Below are 16965 nucleotides of genomic sequence, written 5' to 3'. Positions count from 1 at the left end.
AAAAAAAATTGTGCCTCACAACGTGACACAAATGCTTCTTTTGTTCTCAAGAGCTAGTTCCGCCTTGGTCTTGTTATTTTTTTCTGACCATGGCCGCACCTGATTCACTTTACACAGAGTATCCTGAGTGACCCTGGACAATGTAAATCCAGTTCTCTCTCTTCCTCCCCCTGCCTCTCTCTCTCTGTCTCTGTCTCTCTATCTCTCTCACACACACACCACACCACCATACTTGAAACACTTTGAGACATTCCAGTTGCTCTCAGGAGGAAAACCCAACAGTCTCCAATATGGCTTCAGCAGACCCCACGTCATGTCCACCCTCTCTGGCCTCCTTTACAGAATCCTGGTCTTGCTCGGGGCAGCAGCAAAGCTAGCTAAAAGCCTGCTTCCTTTTAGGCCCATGAGACACAATGCTGCCCATTGGGGAAGTCCTGTGTCCCCCAGGAATGGGCCTCTCTAGTGGCCCTGAGGAGTCCCAGTGTGATTTTGTCCCCTTTCCCCCCATGAGACTCTGGCAATGCCTGGACACATGTTCGGTGTTACTGACACCTGGTGGGTAGAGGACAGATAAGCTGCAAGTGCCCCACAATGCACAGGACAGCCCCAAACAAAGAATGATCTGGAATAAAATATCAGCAGTACGAAGGGTGAGAAACCCTGCTTTTAAGATAGGTGGACTATTCTGTCTTGACATTTTCCCTGACCAGTTAGTCAACCTGCTGTACTCTCTCAGCATCCTGGACTCCTCTTTGATGTCACCTACACACAATCACCAGAAAGTGATTTACCACCTAGATGCCTTTACCCACTCACAATGTAGCCACTCCAGAAGAGGAACCAGTGTTGGGTACCCAGGGGCTGCTACTGGAGCATTTGTTATTCAGAGCTCAGACACCAGTGGAAATGCACACGCAGTTAGTTCCATTGGACAGGTGACTAGCTACATGCTCTCAGTCACTGCCTCAGTTTACCCAACTGCAATTTCCTCCTCTGTAAAATAGGGAGGATGACGTCCATCTCCACCTGGTCATACTTTTGTAGAATCAAGCAAATGCATGCATAGCAATGGCTCGATGCTGCCCAGACCTACTGTGAGCTCCCAGTAGATGACAGCTCAGCACCCGCGATGGGGACCAGGCCTTCAGTGCTTGGTTGGAAACATGGTGATGGTGACATTGCTTGGGTGGCTCAGCTATGTTTAGGAAACTCAAGAACAGGAAGCAGCAAAGTGCAACAAAAGGAGCCCAGAGGTTGGAATGGCACAGACCAGGGTTCAAGTCCTGCTCTGTCACTAATCAACCTGTAAGCAGGGATGATATAGTCTGTGTGCCTGGGTAGTTCTAAAGAATTTAAAAAAAAGAACCCAACTCTGTAAATGCACCTCACATGTGGCAGGTGCATTGAGGCAATATTCCACAAGGGGCCAGTAGGGACCCAGGGGGTGTGGTCACCCCTGTAGAGATAGCTTCTCTCTATGACCTGGTCGTTCTGGGGACTGGTATTTCCTGAGTTTCTCTAAGATGTTAAGGATTCACTGGGGTCTAGAAGATGCATAAATACTTGAATCCATGTGTTTTTAACAAATGCAGTAACTTCAGGTAGAAAAATTGTGAATTATATTTTTAAAAATCCCCCTTGATTGGCATTTGACACTAATATCAAATAATTTCTCTATATTTTAACTCTTGAAAAAAGGTCCATCAACAGATAAGTTGTTTTTGAAGGTGGTTTATCCACACACTGAAATATTATTAAGCCTTAAAAGGGAAGGGAATTCTGACCCATGCGACAACACGGATGCGATCTAAGGGAAATAAGCTGGTCACAAAAAAGGACAAACCCTGTATGATTTCACTTAAATGAGGCATCTAGAATAAACAAACTCACAGACACAGAAAGTAGCATGGTGGCTGCCAGGGGCCAGGGAGGGGGAGGGGGAGTTAATGTTTAACGGGGACAGAGTTTCAGTTAGGGACAATGAAAAAGTTCAGGATATGAACAATGGCAATGGTGTCACAACAGTGTGGCTGTACTTAACGCTGCTGAGCTGTACACTTAAAATATGTTAAGATGGTAAATGTTATATACATTTTACCACTATTAAAAAAAATCCAGAAAAACAATAACAGAAATATCAAAGGACCCACTCCTCTGCCTTTGCTGGTCAAGACTAGCAGGAGTTCCCCACCCTTTCTCAGGAACTCTGAAAGGTGCAGGCTTGTCTGCTCTGGGAGTCAGCCAAGTGGTGAAAGTGGGGGTGTGGCTCTGGGGGCGGGGCGTGGAGGAGACAGGCCGCAGGGATGCAGAGGGTCTGGCTGAGGAGAATCCATTCAGGTGGCTGACTCTGAGCCCCAAGTGGGAGGGCACTTGGCCTCCAATGTAGAAGCTCTACATACACACTGCCAGCTATGTGACCGAGAGAACTGAGAATAAGGACTCAAATATTTAAGACATGTCCGTGGATTTCCATAGCAGCACCATTCACAACAGCTCAAACGTTCAACAATGAGCGATAGATAAATAAAATGTGCTCTATCTGTACAGCAGGATACTACTCAGCCACAAGAAGGAATGAAGTGCTGAGGCAGGCTATGTTATGAGTTGGACTGTGTCCCCTCAAAAAACATAACTTGCAGTCCTAACCCCTAGTGCCTGAGGAAGGGGAAATGGGGAGTGACTGCTAATGAATGTGAGGTTTACCTTTAGGGGTGACAAAAATGTTCGGGAACCCTCTATTGGCTGAGGAGACCCCTATCAGGGGGCAGAATCTGAGCCCTCTATTGGGGGTTCCACTAGAAGCAGTAGTCACACAACATTATGAACATCCTAGATGCCACTGAATTGTTTGCTTTAAAATGTTTAATTTTGTAGAAAACCTAATTAGATTCATAAACAGGGAGGAAATAGAAACAACTATCAAAAATCTCCCCAAAAATAAAAGTCCAGGACCAGATGGCTACACTAATGAACTACTAAACATTCAAAGAAGATTTGTACCTATCTTTCTCAAAGTCTTCCAAAAAATTGAAGAAGAGGTTAATACTCTCTAGCACATTTTATGAGACTAACATAACCAACAAAGCTGACATCAAAGCCTGGCAAGGACAACACACAAAAAAAGAAAACTACAGACCAAGATCTCTAATGAATACAGATGCAAAAATACTTAACAAAATACTACATTGTGATTAAGTGGGATTCATTCCAGAAGCACAAGGATGGTTCAACATATACAAATCAATCAATGTAATACATCACATCAACAAAACAAAGTTCAAAAATCATATGACCCTATCAATAGATGCAGGAAAGGCATTCAATAAGATACAACATCCCTTTATGTCTCAAACACACAATAAATGGGTATAGAAGGAAAGCACCTCAACATAATACAGGCCATATATGACAAACCATCAGCCAATATCATACTAAATGGGGAAAAACTGAAAGCTTTTCCTCTAAAATCAGGAACAAGACAGGGATGCTCACTCTCCCCATTCTTATTCAACATAGTACTGGAAATCTTAGCCATAGCAATTAGGCAAGAGAAAGAAATAAAAGGCATCCATATAGGGAAAGAAGAAGTAAAATTATCACTTTTTTGCAGATGACATGATCCTGTATATAAAAAACCCAAAGACTCCACCAAAAAACTATTAGAAACAATAAATAAAAACAGTAAGGTCGCAGGATACAAAATCAACATACAAAATTCTACTGCTTTCAGGCCCTGGGCAGTTGGCTCAGGGGTAGAGCATCAGCCTGGCATGTGGATGTTCTGGGTTTGATTCCTGGTCAGGGCATACAAGAGAAGTGACCAATTGCTTCTCCACCCTTCCCCTCTCTTTCCTTTCTGCAGTCATGGCTTAATTTGTTTGAGTGAGTTGGCCTCGGGTGCTGAGGATGGATCCATGGCCTCTGCCTCAGGTGTTAAAAAAAATGGCTCTGTTGCTGAGCAACAGAACAATGCCCCAGATGGGTAGAGCATCGCCCCCTGATGGGCTTGCCAGGTGGATCCTTGCTGAGGCACATGTGGGAGTCTGTCTCTGTCTCCCCTTCTCTCACCAAAAAAAAAAAAAAAAAAAGATAAAAAAAGTTTATTGCTTTTCTATACACCAATAATGAAACTTCAGAAACTAAATTGAAAAAAATTTCTTTTATAATCACTGCAACAATAAAAAAAATACCTAGGAATAAATTTAACAAAAGATGTGAAAACTACAAAGAATTACTAAAATAAATTGAAAAAGACACAATAAAATGGGAAAATATTCCATGTTCATGGATCAGAAGAATCAACATAGTTAAAATGGCCATATTACCCAAAGAATTATACAAATTTAATATAATCCCCATTAAAAACCCAATGTCATTTTTAAAGAAATCAAACAAAAATCCTACCAGATATGTATGGAACTATAAAAGACCTCGAATAGCCAAAGCAATCTTGAGAAAACAAAGAATGAAGCTGGAGGTATCACACTACCTGACTTCAAATTATACTACAGAGCCACGATAATCAAAACAGCATGGTATTGGCAGAAGAACAGACATATAGACCAATGGAACAGAATCAAGAGCCCAGAAATAAAACCACAGATGTAAGGACAAATCATCTTCGACATAGGAGCCAAAAACACACAATGGAAAAAAGAAAACCTTTTCAATAAATGGTGCTGGGAAAATTGGAAAGCCACATGCAAAAGAATGAAACTTGCTATAGTTTGTTCCCATGCACAAAAATTAATTCAAAATAGATCAAAGACTGAAATATAAGATCTGAAACAATAAATTACATAGGAGAAAAATAGATACTAAACTTACAGACCTTGGCTGTAGAGAACATTTTATGAATTTGACCCCAAAGACAAGGGAAGTAAAGGTAAAAATAAATAAATGGGACTATACTAAACTAAAAAGTTTCTGTGTGTGTGTGTGCCTGTGCACGCGCACACGCGCACGCGCACACACACACACACACACAACAAACCCAACAACAAAACAAAAACACAGCCAACCAAATTGGAGTTGATATTCAAAAAGCAAGAGGTCAGACAAGGGATTAATATAGAAAATATATAAAGAACTCACAAAGCTCAACAACAAACAAGCAAATAATTCAGTTTAAAAAATGGGGAGAGGACCTGAACAGATACTTCTCTCATGAAGACATACAAACAAATTAGATATATGAAAAGATGCTCATTTTCACTAGCTATCAGAGAAATGTCAATCAAAACTACTCACATCTGTTAGATGGGCTGTTATCAACAAGACAGGTAATAACAAGTGCTGTAGAGGTTGTGGAGAAAAAGGAACCCTCATTCACTGCTGGTGGGAATATAAACTGGTACAGCCATTATGAAAGACACTATGGTGGTTCCTCAAAATATTAAGACTAGAACTACTATATGGCCCAGCAGTCCCTCTACTGGATGTCTACCCCCCAAACTTGAAAACACATGCACCTCCATGTTCACTGCACCACTGTTCACAGTGACCAAGACATGGAAACAACCAACGTGTACCTCAATAGAAGATTGGATACAGAAGATGTGGTACATATATACAATGGAATACTACTCAGCCATAAGAAATGATGACATACTGCCATTTATGACCACATGGATGGACCTTGAGAACATTATACTGAGTGAAATAAGTAAGTCAGAAAAAGCTAAGAACTATATGATTTCACACATAGGTGGGATATGAAACTGAGACTGACAGATAAAAGTGAAGTGGTTACTGGGGAGGAGAAGGAAAAGGATTAAAGAGGAACAAATATACGGTGATAGAAAATGATTTGAGTTGGGGTGACAGGCATACAATGCAATCAACAGTTCAAAAAAAATTTAAATAAAATAAAATGGTTAATTTTATGTTATCTGAATTTCACCTCTATAGATTTTTTAAAAATTAAGCCATTTACAGAACACAGATAGGAACTCCCTCCACAACCTCGAATGACCTGGAGGTCTCAGAGCTCCACCTCCCCCCTGCGGCCTTCCATTTCCTCTGTTTCCACTTTCTCCCCGTGAGCATTTTGATACTATTCTAGGATTTCCACCTTAAACAGAACCTCCTGTCTGGGCTTCACGTTGAAGATGTCCACACTCACTCCACTCATTTGCCACAATCAAGCTCAGACACAAGTCGTCTACATTCGTTGTCTCCAATTTTTCACCTCCCATCTGATTCTCAATCCACTTTGTGGGGTCCCACAGGTCCTTCCTGCATTTCAAGCTTTCTGGGATGTGGCCTGGGACCTGAAACACCACCGGCGTAGGCTTACTCTGTGTCACTGCGAGGTTGTCATTCTCACACAGCAGTCCTTGGACCTGGGACTGAGCACGTGGTCTCTGTCCCCTACCTGCATGTCGGTGACTTCTGCTCAGGATGCTCACGTGTGGCCCTCTCGCTTGCTTAAGAACACACACTTTGGGCCCTGGCCAGGCAGCTCAGTTGGCTAGAGCATCATCCCAATACGCCAACGTTGAGAGTTCCAGCCCCAGAATGAGCACACACAAGAAAACAAGCAATGAATGCATAAATAATTGGAACAACAAAGTGATGTTTTTCTCTCTCCCTCTAAAATCAATCCATAAATTTTAAAAATTAAAAAAAAAAAAAAAAGACTGACCAGGGGTGGTGCAGTGGATAGAGTGTTGACATGGGACGCTGAGGTCCCAGGTTCAAAACCTTGAGGTTGCCCACTTGAGTGCAGGCTCACCAGCTTCAGCGTAGTACCAGAGATATGACCCATGGTCACTGGCTTGAGCAAGAAGGCCACTGGCTTAAGTCAAAGGCCTCTGGCTTGGGCAAGGGATCACAGGCTCAGCTGGAGTCCCCCAGTCAAGGCATATATGAGAAGCAATCAATGAACAACTAAAGTGACACAACTATGAGTTGATGCTTCTCATCTCTCTCCCTTCCTGCTTGCCTGTCTGTCTCTTCCTCTCGCACTAAAAAAAGAAAAAAAAGAAAAAGAACACACACTCATTAGATGTCCGCCTGACTTGAATTCACAGCATGCTCCATTGGTAACGAGGCTGGCCTATCCTGATGGAGGCCAAGTGCCCTCAGGGGCACCCCTAATTCTTGCTTCCAATCAAACATGATTCAGGGGGAGCCACCTCTCCCTTCTCCTTTGTGCCTCCTTTTTTAATATAACATTAACCGTTTTAAAGAGTTCAGTGACTAACACATCCCCAATGTTGACCAACCACCACCTCTATCTAGTTCTAAGATATTTCCATCACCTCAAAAGGAGACCCCATTCCCACTATCAGTCACTCCCCATTCCCTCCCCCTCTCCCAACTCCTGGTAACCACCAACCTGCTGTCCGTCTCTACAGATATACCTACTCTGCATACTTCATATAAATGGAATTGTACAGTGTGTGAGCTTTTGTGCCCGCTTTGTGATTTCCAAAGTGTTGTTTGCCCACTGCAGACAGGCCCACACTGGATCCCAGGACTGGCAATGGTGAGCGGGGCTTTCCTGAGCCCCCCAAAATAGTCTGGAATGAGGGTGTCTTAGAGTGTTTTTGTGGAACAAAGACAGCTCAGTGCAGATATTTAATCTAGCGGAGGCTTCCTGGGGGAAGTGCACAGGGCAAACAGGACACCGCTGACAGGTGAGCTGGCTGAGAAAGCGAGTGGGTGGCACCTGGGGGTGAACCCACCTCCCTGAGCCAGAACTGGCCTTTCTCTGCCCTTCTATCCAGCTCAGAGGTTCAGTTCTTCACCTACTGGCTGAGTTTACCCCAATGATTGCTTCTGTGTTTAATGATACAAACACTTATTTCTTCAACATACCGAGGGTCTTCAGGTTACGACAGTCTTGACACACAATGTTTCAAGTTTATAACGTTCACTCCCATAAAAACTTAAAATTGAGACGTGAGTGTTTCGGCTTATGCCATTAGTGTCGTACTTATGTGGGCAAACTAGTTTGGTTGAGTGGAAGAAAACGCAGCAACACAGCATATGAGTGAGGGAGTTGGCGTTCCCCCATTACACTTACCTACACCATTTTGGACTGTTAAAAGTGCAAGTGTTCCATTTGTGTTGCCTTGTTTAGTGACTTTTTAGTCCTTATCAGGACTCCTAAATGAAAGTCAGAGTCTTCAGATGGTAGTGCTTCGAAGAAGAGGAAAGCCATCATGATGGATGTCACAGAGCTACTGGCATCACATGGAGAGGAACTGTCTGCTGAGGACCTCATTCAGCTGGAGAAACAGCTGATTGAAGAGGGAGAGAGTAGAAACCCCAGAACCCAAGAGATTTACTACCAAGGGTTTGGCAGAAGGTTTTTCTATGGTAGAGGACAGGTTGGCAAAATTTCAGGCTGAGGACCCCAGCGATGACAGATTCAGAAAGGTCTACAGAGCTTTTATGGATGCCTTGCAATGCTATAGGAAGATTTTGGAAAAGAAGACGTCATCAACCTTCCAGACTAGCCTGGAACAATTCTTGAAGAAGGTAGAGAGGCCTGCAACAGATCCTGTTCCCTTTACATCAGCTGTTTCTCGAGATGAAACACCTGTAGTACACGTAGAATCATCTCCAGCGTCTCCTGCATGTTCCTTAGGCAATCCTGATTCACCTGACCCAGTATCTCCAGCTTCCTCCTCCTAGTAAGTCACTCTCTCCCACCTTGCAATGCCCCTTCCAGTGTGCAAGCCAACCGCAGAAATAAAGGTAAGGAATTTTTTTATACTCATTTTTCTGTTACTACAGTACAGCGTATAGTACAGTATATTTATGTCCTTCTCCTTTTCCTGTGGCTTAGTTGTGTTTTTATGTTCTAGATTATGATTTCACAACTGTGTCAGGATAGATAAGTGATTGAGGCTAGGGTGTGTTTTGACTTACACCAAAATTCGGATGTCACTGTCATAGGAACAGAACTGTATCATAACCCAAGGACCCCCTGTATTTGTCCAAGACCTCCCCTTCGCTGCCTCAGTTTTCCCCTCCTGAAAGTGGGGGTGAGAATAGCAGGGACTCCAAAGTTGGAGAACCACTGGGATCTTGTAAAAATACTCCTGCCACGGCCTATCCCTGAGTGAGGAGTGGGGCCTCACCATCGGGATGCCTAAGAGCTCTAAGTGAGTGTAATACGCAGCCAGAGCTAAGCTGAGGACACCTGGCTGGGAGATGCAGTCCAAGAGCAAACCCGTGGGGCTCTGTTCTTAAAGGGCTGCCATGTTGGGAGACAGAGAAGCCTGTGGCCAATAGGCCAAGCATGAGGCAGAGAGGGCCCGAGGCCCCAGGAATGCTATGGGAGTCTAAGCAGGGAAAGTGAGGGTAAGGCCTGGGGCATCAGGTGCCCCCAGGTCTTTCAGAAGTTGGACAGTCAAGGGAAGGAGATGGACAATAAAGGGGTGTCCAAGAACAGCTAACCAATCATAATGACTCCTATCAGACATAGGAGTACTTTTTGAGTCATGAACCACAGTAAGAGTTGATGATTCCAAGAGGAAAGAACCAGTTCTGACCAAGCCATGGGGCAGAGCCGGTGCAGGAGGGAAGGAGATTCCTGGTAAAAGGGATGCTCAGAAAGTGAAAGGCAGAGCAGGTGAGCAGAAGGTGGAAACAAGGAAAAGCCCCAGGCAGGGTACAGTGTGGGCAAAGGCTGTGTCCAGAGGAGCCAAGGGCGGCCATACTCTGCAGAGCACAGAAACCAGGAGGCTCGGCTCCGGCTCTGGGGCAAGAGCATCACAAACGAAGTCAAGAGGGCCTGCCCAACACCTGCTGTTAGTGAGGAATCCCTAAATGCAGCTCACTGGGGGGTGGGAGCATCGCCAGGCCCACGTCTCACTAATCTGGGCTCTAATTCTATTTCCTCTAGCTCCCAGCTGTGTAACCCTCAACAAATCCCCCGACCTCTCCAAGTCTCAGTTTTCCCTTCTATGAAATGGGACCAAGGAGACCAATATGGAGGATAACTGAGGCAGGGCTTCTTCAGTTCCAGCCTCAGGCTAAGATGGGTCTCAGCGGCGTTTCCCAGTCCTTGAAATCATATCTAAATACTGTTTGTGGTACATGCGTGTGTGCCACAGTGGTTCCTTGACCCCAAGCAGCAAAGAGCTACAATAAGACAAAATGAGACATCAGAGTACATATCTTGGTTACAGGTGGTCAGTGAAGTCAGGGGCCAAGGAGATGGCCGAGCTAGGTGATGGCCAGTGCGACCAGGTGCCACAGTTGGTCGGCAAGGTGAGGAGACTAATTATGTACAGTGCAATTGTGCAATAAGTAAATATACTGAGGATAATGGGAGCTGTACTTCTCACTGCTGGTGAAGGGAGCTATAGACAAACAGCTGGCACTGACCCTGTAAAATTTATTGGATTGTAACCTATGGTGTCACCCCCCCCCCCCAGAGGGCCCAGAAGCCAACAGCATGAGCACATCTAGCAGCAGATCTGGTGCTCAATCCGATTCTTGCAGTAAAAAGAGCGAAGAATCCTGGGAGAAATGGTTGATCCATGGTGGGGCAGGAAAGGTACCAAATGAGCCTGGAATTTCTTATTATGCTGGAAAGTAGGAGTGTACTCAAAGAATGATGAAAGAAATGTCTAGAATTCACAGATGGCACCATGAAGGGGCTCCTGTTGGCCAGATCTGGGACATCCCTGAGCCTCAAAAATATATATAGTAACAAATTTTCATATGAATAATTTTCATATTAATAAAATATGAATCCATGACTTCACAATGATATATGAATGAATAAATAATTGACCAAATAAAAAAAAAGAAAGTGGCAGCTCTTCCTTACACCAGTACACCAAGTAATAAACGAGGGAGGAGTGACAGAATTAGAAAACCTCCATTTAGCAGACATTAAGAGAGTAATCGATCTGGGCAAAGGTCTCCAACGAATGCTAACACTAAAGAGTGAAAATGGTCTGAGAAACAGGCCACCGACAGCCTCAACACATCTCTCCATAAAATACTTATTAATTACAATGGGGAAAACAGCAACTCCACAGACGAGAAACCTGGCCCGCAGAGTAGAGGAAACTCCAGCACAGAATTCTGGCAGCCCTGGGTCTGAATTCCTGGGAGAGCAGTGTGACCCTGGAAAAGTTTATGCACTCTCTAAGCCTCAGATTTCTGCAGGGATGTTTGTACAGATTCAAAATAACATGGTGCCTCCACAGATGTTCACTGGAAGATTGTTCTAATCATTAAAACAGGAAACCATCTAAATTCCCATCAATAGGGGGTGCGTTAAATAAAAATGCCTACACAGCCATTAAAGAAAACTGCTCCTGATCTGTATTACTGCAGGAATGTGGAAGGTGCAGGTGCATAGAATGACCCTAGGTATGCTTTTAAGAACATATACAGAGTTGGATGTGAATAATAATTAGGGATCAGGTGCTGCCCTACTTTATGCGATCATTCCACTCCACGACAGATCTCAGACATGGGTGCCGTTATGACCACACTGTACGGAAGGAGAAACAGAGGCACAGCAAAGTGAGGACTTTGCTCCAGGTCTCACTCCATCGAGGTAGCCTGGATCACAGACTCTAGTGCTTTTAACTATAGCCTTTCTAGAACTGCATAAAAAGCGGCCAGAACCACCCAAGCAAACAATAATGTGATTACTGCAAACTGATTAAATGCAAACAATACCTGCCCCCTTCAACACACACACCAAGGAGAAACGTGGGAGCAAAGTGGGGGGGGGTGAGGGGGAACTTTATCTTGTGCAGATTTTTCCTGTGGTTTATGAAAAAATTTATGACAAGTTTAGAAAGGAACAAGAAGAAAAAATATGTATAGTTCTTGGTTCATCAAAGATATTAGATAAAAAAGAAAATAACTAATATGAGCATAATTCAATGAAAGCAAAACTGTTGATCAGATGTCAATATGCTGGTATTTGTTGGAGGGGCATACAGAGGGAGGGGCAGTCACAATTGCATTGGTGACAACAATCACATGGAGCTCTGAAGGGGTGAGAGTTCCTCAGTGGCTCAGACAGAAAAACAATGGAGGCATCATGCAGCACGTGGCTGCGGCAGCAAGTGGCTGCGGCAGCAATGAGTCAACCCTAAGATATCAAACCATTGAGAAGTGCTGTCACATTGCTAGTGGGACTTTAGGTGAATCCAGGCTTTGTACATAGCCGCTTGCCACAGGTGATGAGCACCAAGTATAGTCACCAATATTAAGTGAAGAAATAATCTTTCCACAATACCCGACGCTCACCTTATCTTCAAATGAACCAGCCAGTTCCACAGTTATCCACTGACAGCCTTCAATCTGGTGCCTACGGGCTGCTTGCTGGCATTTGGGCGTAAGTACATAGCTGGCTGTCCTAAACTAAACTAGCAAATCCTTGAGATAGGAAAATGCCATTTTGGACATGTCCATGTCATTATACATTCTCAGCACAAGCATGATCACAATGAAATTAAAACGAGTCTAAATAAAGACTAGAACTCAAGACTAATAAAAATACTAACAAAAACAGTTAACTCTGGAGCAGACTGTATACCAGGTGTCATTCTGGTTTTTATGTGAATGGTCTTGTTTAAGAAACTATTTCATTTGAGCACTGTGGTAGGCATCCTCTAAGACTTCCTCCAATTATCCCTGCCTCCCCGTATTTGCACCCTTGTCCCCCTCTCCCCTTGGGGAAGCATCCTGGAGGCAGCCCTGTACAGAGAACCATACAGCCAGGGCTGGAGACCTGCAAACAACCCCAGGAGTGAGCTTGTGAGCCGATCCTTCTCCCTCCCATAAAACGAGTCTGCTGGCAGTCTTCACTCTGCAGAGCCCCAGGAAGATGAATCAGTTCACTAACCAGGAAGTTAGAGCAGGGTGGAACCATGGCAGTCTCAGTCAAGAGATGGGAGCCCTGAAGGTTCAAGATAACTTCCACAGAGTCATCCTGGAAGCAGGAATTTCTGGTCCAACGTTCTTCTTACCCAACAATCAAGTCAGCAGAGAGCAGCTCTTCTTCCAATAATTAAAGGGGTTTCTCTTACACCTTTCTTTTTATTACACTGGAAATGAACTCAGAATGAGGTGTCTTCAGAGCCATGAGAACTGTGCTTAGTTCCAGCCTCCAAAGCTTCTAACTCTAGTCCCCATCTCAACTACCGGTCCCTTGCCTAGTCATTCTGCTCTTTATTCACCATCAGACCCGAGACTGCTGGATCCTAAACATCTCTTGGTTTCTCTGGTGACTGTCAGCCTCCCCCCAGGAACTTTGTACACAGCTGTATCCTTAGCGCCAGGCCCCACTGTGAGCCTTGACATTCTTATCCCTCACAATTACAATAAAACTTCTCTCGAACCGAAGAGAACCAGAGAAGGTACAGCAAGTTCTCAGTAATAACTACTATTAATGCTGGGGTGTCAGGGCAAAGTGGTTGGAAGGTTCAGGGACCACGTGGGATGCCGCATACAACGTGTGCTCATAAAAGAGTGAGGACAATTGCAGAAACAGTTGCTGCAACAAACTTTGCTTCTTTTTCAAATTTTTTTGAGAGAATGAGTTCACATTGGAGGGTGGAAGTGTGGGAGCAAAGGAGGTGTTTGGGCTCTGAGCTGAGCTGGCAGTAAACAGGTCGACTCACCTGGCCAGCCTCCCTCCCTCATCTCACTCCTCATTTACCTTTACTGTATTTTCCTGGGTTTGCACAAGGCCACCTGTAGAGACAGGATACTTTGTTTCTCAGCTTACCTTTGCTGCTGGCTGCTTGGGTCACCAGTATGCCCGTCACGCTACACTGCCAAGTCATCACACACCCCTCCAGGGTGCAGTTGAGAACACGGGTCCACAACCAGGTGGGTGAGCCTCTGCCCCCTCCATACCTAGACAGGTTGAAGACCTGTCCCACCCTTGAGGGCCCCTCCTATAAGCTTTGGTGCAACATCTCTGTTCACGTTCATTTATACCCACACCTGGCACACCTGGATGATACCTGGGACGCCTGGACATCTCATAAAATCTGATCATAACCAACTACACATCAGGGGTGCTTGCAAAAATATCCAGCTTAATGCAAAAAATCAAACAATGTAAAGAAAATAATAGAAAAAGACTATAGAAAAAGCAATCGTGTTGGCAAACTAACTTCAAACTCCTTTAACAAATGCATTGCACGTCTTATATAAGTAGAGAAATGGATGTTGGCAAAATAACGGAACTCTATGTCCAATCTATGTTCAACAAACACTTCGCTTCAGAAAAATATAGAGGTTTGAGAACTGCTAGTCACACAGCCCTGTGGTCTACTACCCTAGGGCCAGAATTTACATTCTAATACCCATTTATAAAATACTATTTTTTAAAATGCACAATTATTTGGGAATCCTACAACCAAAATGTTTTGACTATTGTCATTCTTTGCGTGTGTGTGTGTGTGGGGGGGGTTAGATGTTTTAAATAAAGCTTTTCCAGCTGATCTTTTTCATTAAAAAGTAAATTTCACTCTGAGGTTTCCCTTCACCAGTCAAAAGGCAGGGTTGTATTCTCATGAGCACCTCCAGGGGACCATTTCAGAATTTTATTTTTGACTGACTATTAAGTTTAAAAAGAAAGAAACTGCAATGTTCCAGAGTTGCTTTTGCAGAAATTCAGCACCCTCTGCTCTTGTACTATGCTGTGAGTTCTTCTAAGATAAGAAGGTGGTAGGGTCACCAGTCTCCACTACCACCTCTGGCTTCTCCAAGTGGAAGGGCTTTATTAGGACAGCTTTGTCATATAGTTTGTCAACTGGAAACACTCCCTTCCCTGAGAACCCTATTGGTTTATCCTAGCGGGTCACCTGAAGGTTGCAAAGTCAACATACAAATCTGAGTAGTTTTTAAAAAGGGCTCTGGAGACATGGGAAGCGAAGCTGGTAGGCCTGGCTACTGTTACCCTTGATTTTCATCCTTTTGCTATTATTGCTAAAACACGTGCTCTTGCTGTTGTTGTTGTTGTTGTTGTTTTTTCTTAACCGCTCGCTCCCACCCCCTCCACCCCTCCACCCCGCACAATTCAAGTAGCTTTTGAAAATCCATACAGCAACCTAGGTGTGGAGACCCGGGAATTTCAATTCTCCGGAGTCGGAGAAACCTAGGTTAAGTTCCTAGCAAGGTCGTTGGCTAGCTGTGTGCCCTTTGAGGAACGTATTTAACGTGTCTCGCCCTCAGTTTCGCTGCCGCAAAATGGGCTGGCGGAGGAGGGTTAAGTGGTCTGAGCGCCAGCTGAGAGCAGAAACACAAGCTGGCGTTGCTATGATGACGGCTTCTCTCTAGAACCAGGGGGAGGAAGGTGAGTTGGAGGAGCGCAGCGTGCAGTGAGCAACGGGATCTTGGGATAGGGTGCAGTTGGGTGGAGGGTCCGGCCCTGTGCCCTTTGCCCCGCGTCCCCGCGCCCCGCGCCCGGTCGGCCAGACTCACCAAGGTTTCCAACTCGCCCCGCTCTAACGGCTCGTACTGATGGCCCGCGCCCGAGAAGCCGAGTTTCTGCAAGAACTTGGAGAAGCGTGTCTCAACCATGGTGAGCGGGCGGAGGCCCCTTGCCCAGCCTCCCGGCTGCCCCTGCTGCACGTCTCGATCCCTGGCGAGACCCGGGTAGCTGCGCGCGCCCAAGTCTCCTGGGCCAGGACCAAGTTACCAGGGCACCGCCTACCTGCCCGCCGCAGGTGAGGCCCCGCCCCGGGGCGGGGCTGCGCACCCAGCATCCGGCGCACCTGGCCCCTCCCACTCCTTGAGCTGGCCCGGGACTCGGACGACCAAAACCTTGAAGAGGTCTGAGAGTCTCAGCTGCGCCTCAGAACTCGGACTTTTCCCCTCGAATTTGCCACATCGTGAGAGTCACCTGGAGCCGGGGCTGGGGAGGAGGAGGACAAGCAAACGCTTGTGTAAAATGTGGGTTCTCGGCCCTGGCCGGGTACTCAGTTGGTTAGAACATCGTCCTGGCACGCCGGGGTTACGGGTTCGATCTCCCTTGCAGGGCACATGCAGGAAAGAGTCAATCATATATGAATGTATAAATAAGTGGAACAAAAAAACAATGTCTCTGTTTGTTTCTCTCCCTTTCTCTGTCTCTAAAATCAAGCCTTAAAAATAAGTCAAATAAAATGCGAATTCCCTTCACTGCCCTGAGTTATTGGGACTGGAGCTGGCAGAAAGCTGAGCTTTAACAAACTTGCAGGTGATTCTCCCGAGGAGCCAAGGGGTTAACCTCAAGGCGCAGGGAGCATGGTGGACAGGAGCGGAATCAGACTCCTACCACTGTTGCGGCCCCTGAGAGAGCCACCTGGATCTCTGAGCAGAGGCTTTCTAGTTTTTAATGGAAGAAGGACAAGATGTGACCAAGACCTGACCTCACTGCCAGGGAGGGCCTTGGGAGTGAAACCCAGGAGTGGGGGGCCAGTTTGAGGCCCCCCACAGCCTTTGTGCTCTGTGTAGTCTTGGGTGATCTCTGAGCCCTTTATTTTCACTTGCCAATCATGGGACCTCAGAGCCCTAGGTTACTAATCATAGTAAAACGAAGAGGATTTAATGGATAGTGTTGCATAAGAAGGGCTCAGGACCAGGGCAAGGGGTATTTTGGTGGTATCATCATCATCACAGGGAAGTTGCTGGGCTCAAATGTCTCCCAAAGTATGTGAGTGAATGTCTAAGTGTAGCCGGTGCCCAGCCTCCAAGGGGATGTATTGAAAAGTGTAAGTGCCTTGGCTTCATAGGGGACCAGAAACCATGACAAGAGGCACCACTTAGTAGGGAGGTGGCTTTGTGGAAGACTGCCACTCTTCTATGTCTCTGTTTTTTCATCTATAAAGTGGGGTTACTTAAAAACTATCGGACATGGCATGTGTACTTTGTCCATTAAATTGTGCTGCCCTGTCCTGGCCGGATAGCTCAATTGGTTATAATGTCATTCCCATACACAAAGGTTAAGGGTCAATCCCTGGTTAGGGCACATATAGG

The 16965-nt window shown here is 45.3% G+C and overlaps 1 protein-coding gene across 6 annotated transcripts in view; it reads right to left on the bottom strand.

Annotated features, from left to right (window-relative positions):
- The window catches only part of ATP2C2 (ATPase secretory pathway Ca2+ transporting 2), a 67702-nt gene extending 52072 nt beyond the window's left edge, over positions 1–15630 (bottom strand). For all 6 annotated transcript variants that reach the window (XM_066243892.1, XM_066243891.1, XM_066243893.1 and 3 more), the window contains exon 1: positions 15430–15630. In XM_066243892.1, coding sequence (XP_066099989.1) covers positions 15430–15528 — 99 coding nt within the window. In that variant the 5' untranslated portion in view covers positions 15529–15630. The remainder of the gene's footprint in view (positions 1–15429) is intronic.
- Positions 15631–16965: the final 1335 nt, after the last annotated feature.

Source organism: Saccopteryx bilineata, chromosome 9 (assembly GCF_036850765.1).
Source record: "Saccopteryx bilineata isolate mSacBil1 chromosome 9, mSacBil1_pri_phased_curated, whole genome shotgun sequence".
Lineage (NCBI taxonomy): Eukaryota > Metazoa > Chordata > Mammalia > Chiroptera > Emballonuridae > Saccopteryx > Saccopteryx bilineata.
This window is presented reverse-complemented; position numbering and strand designations above follow the sequence as displayed.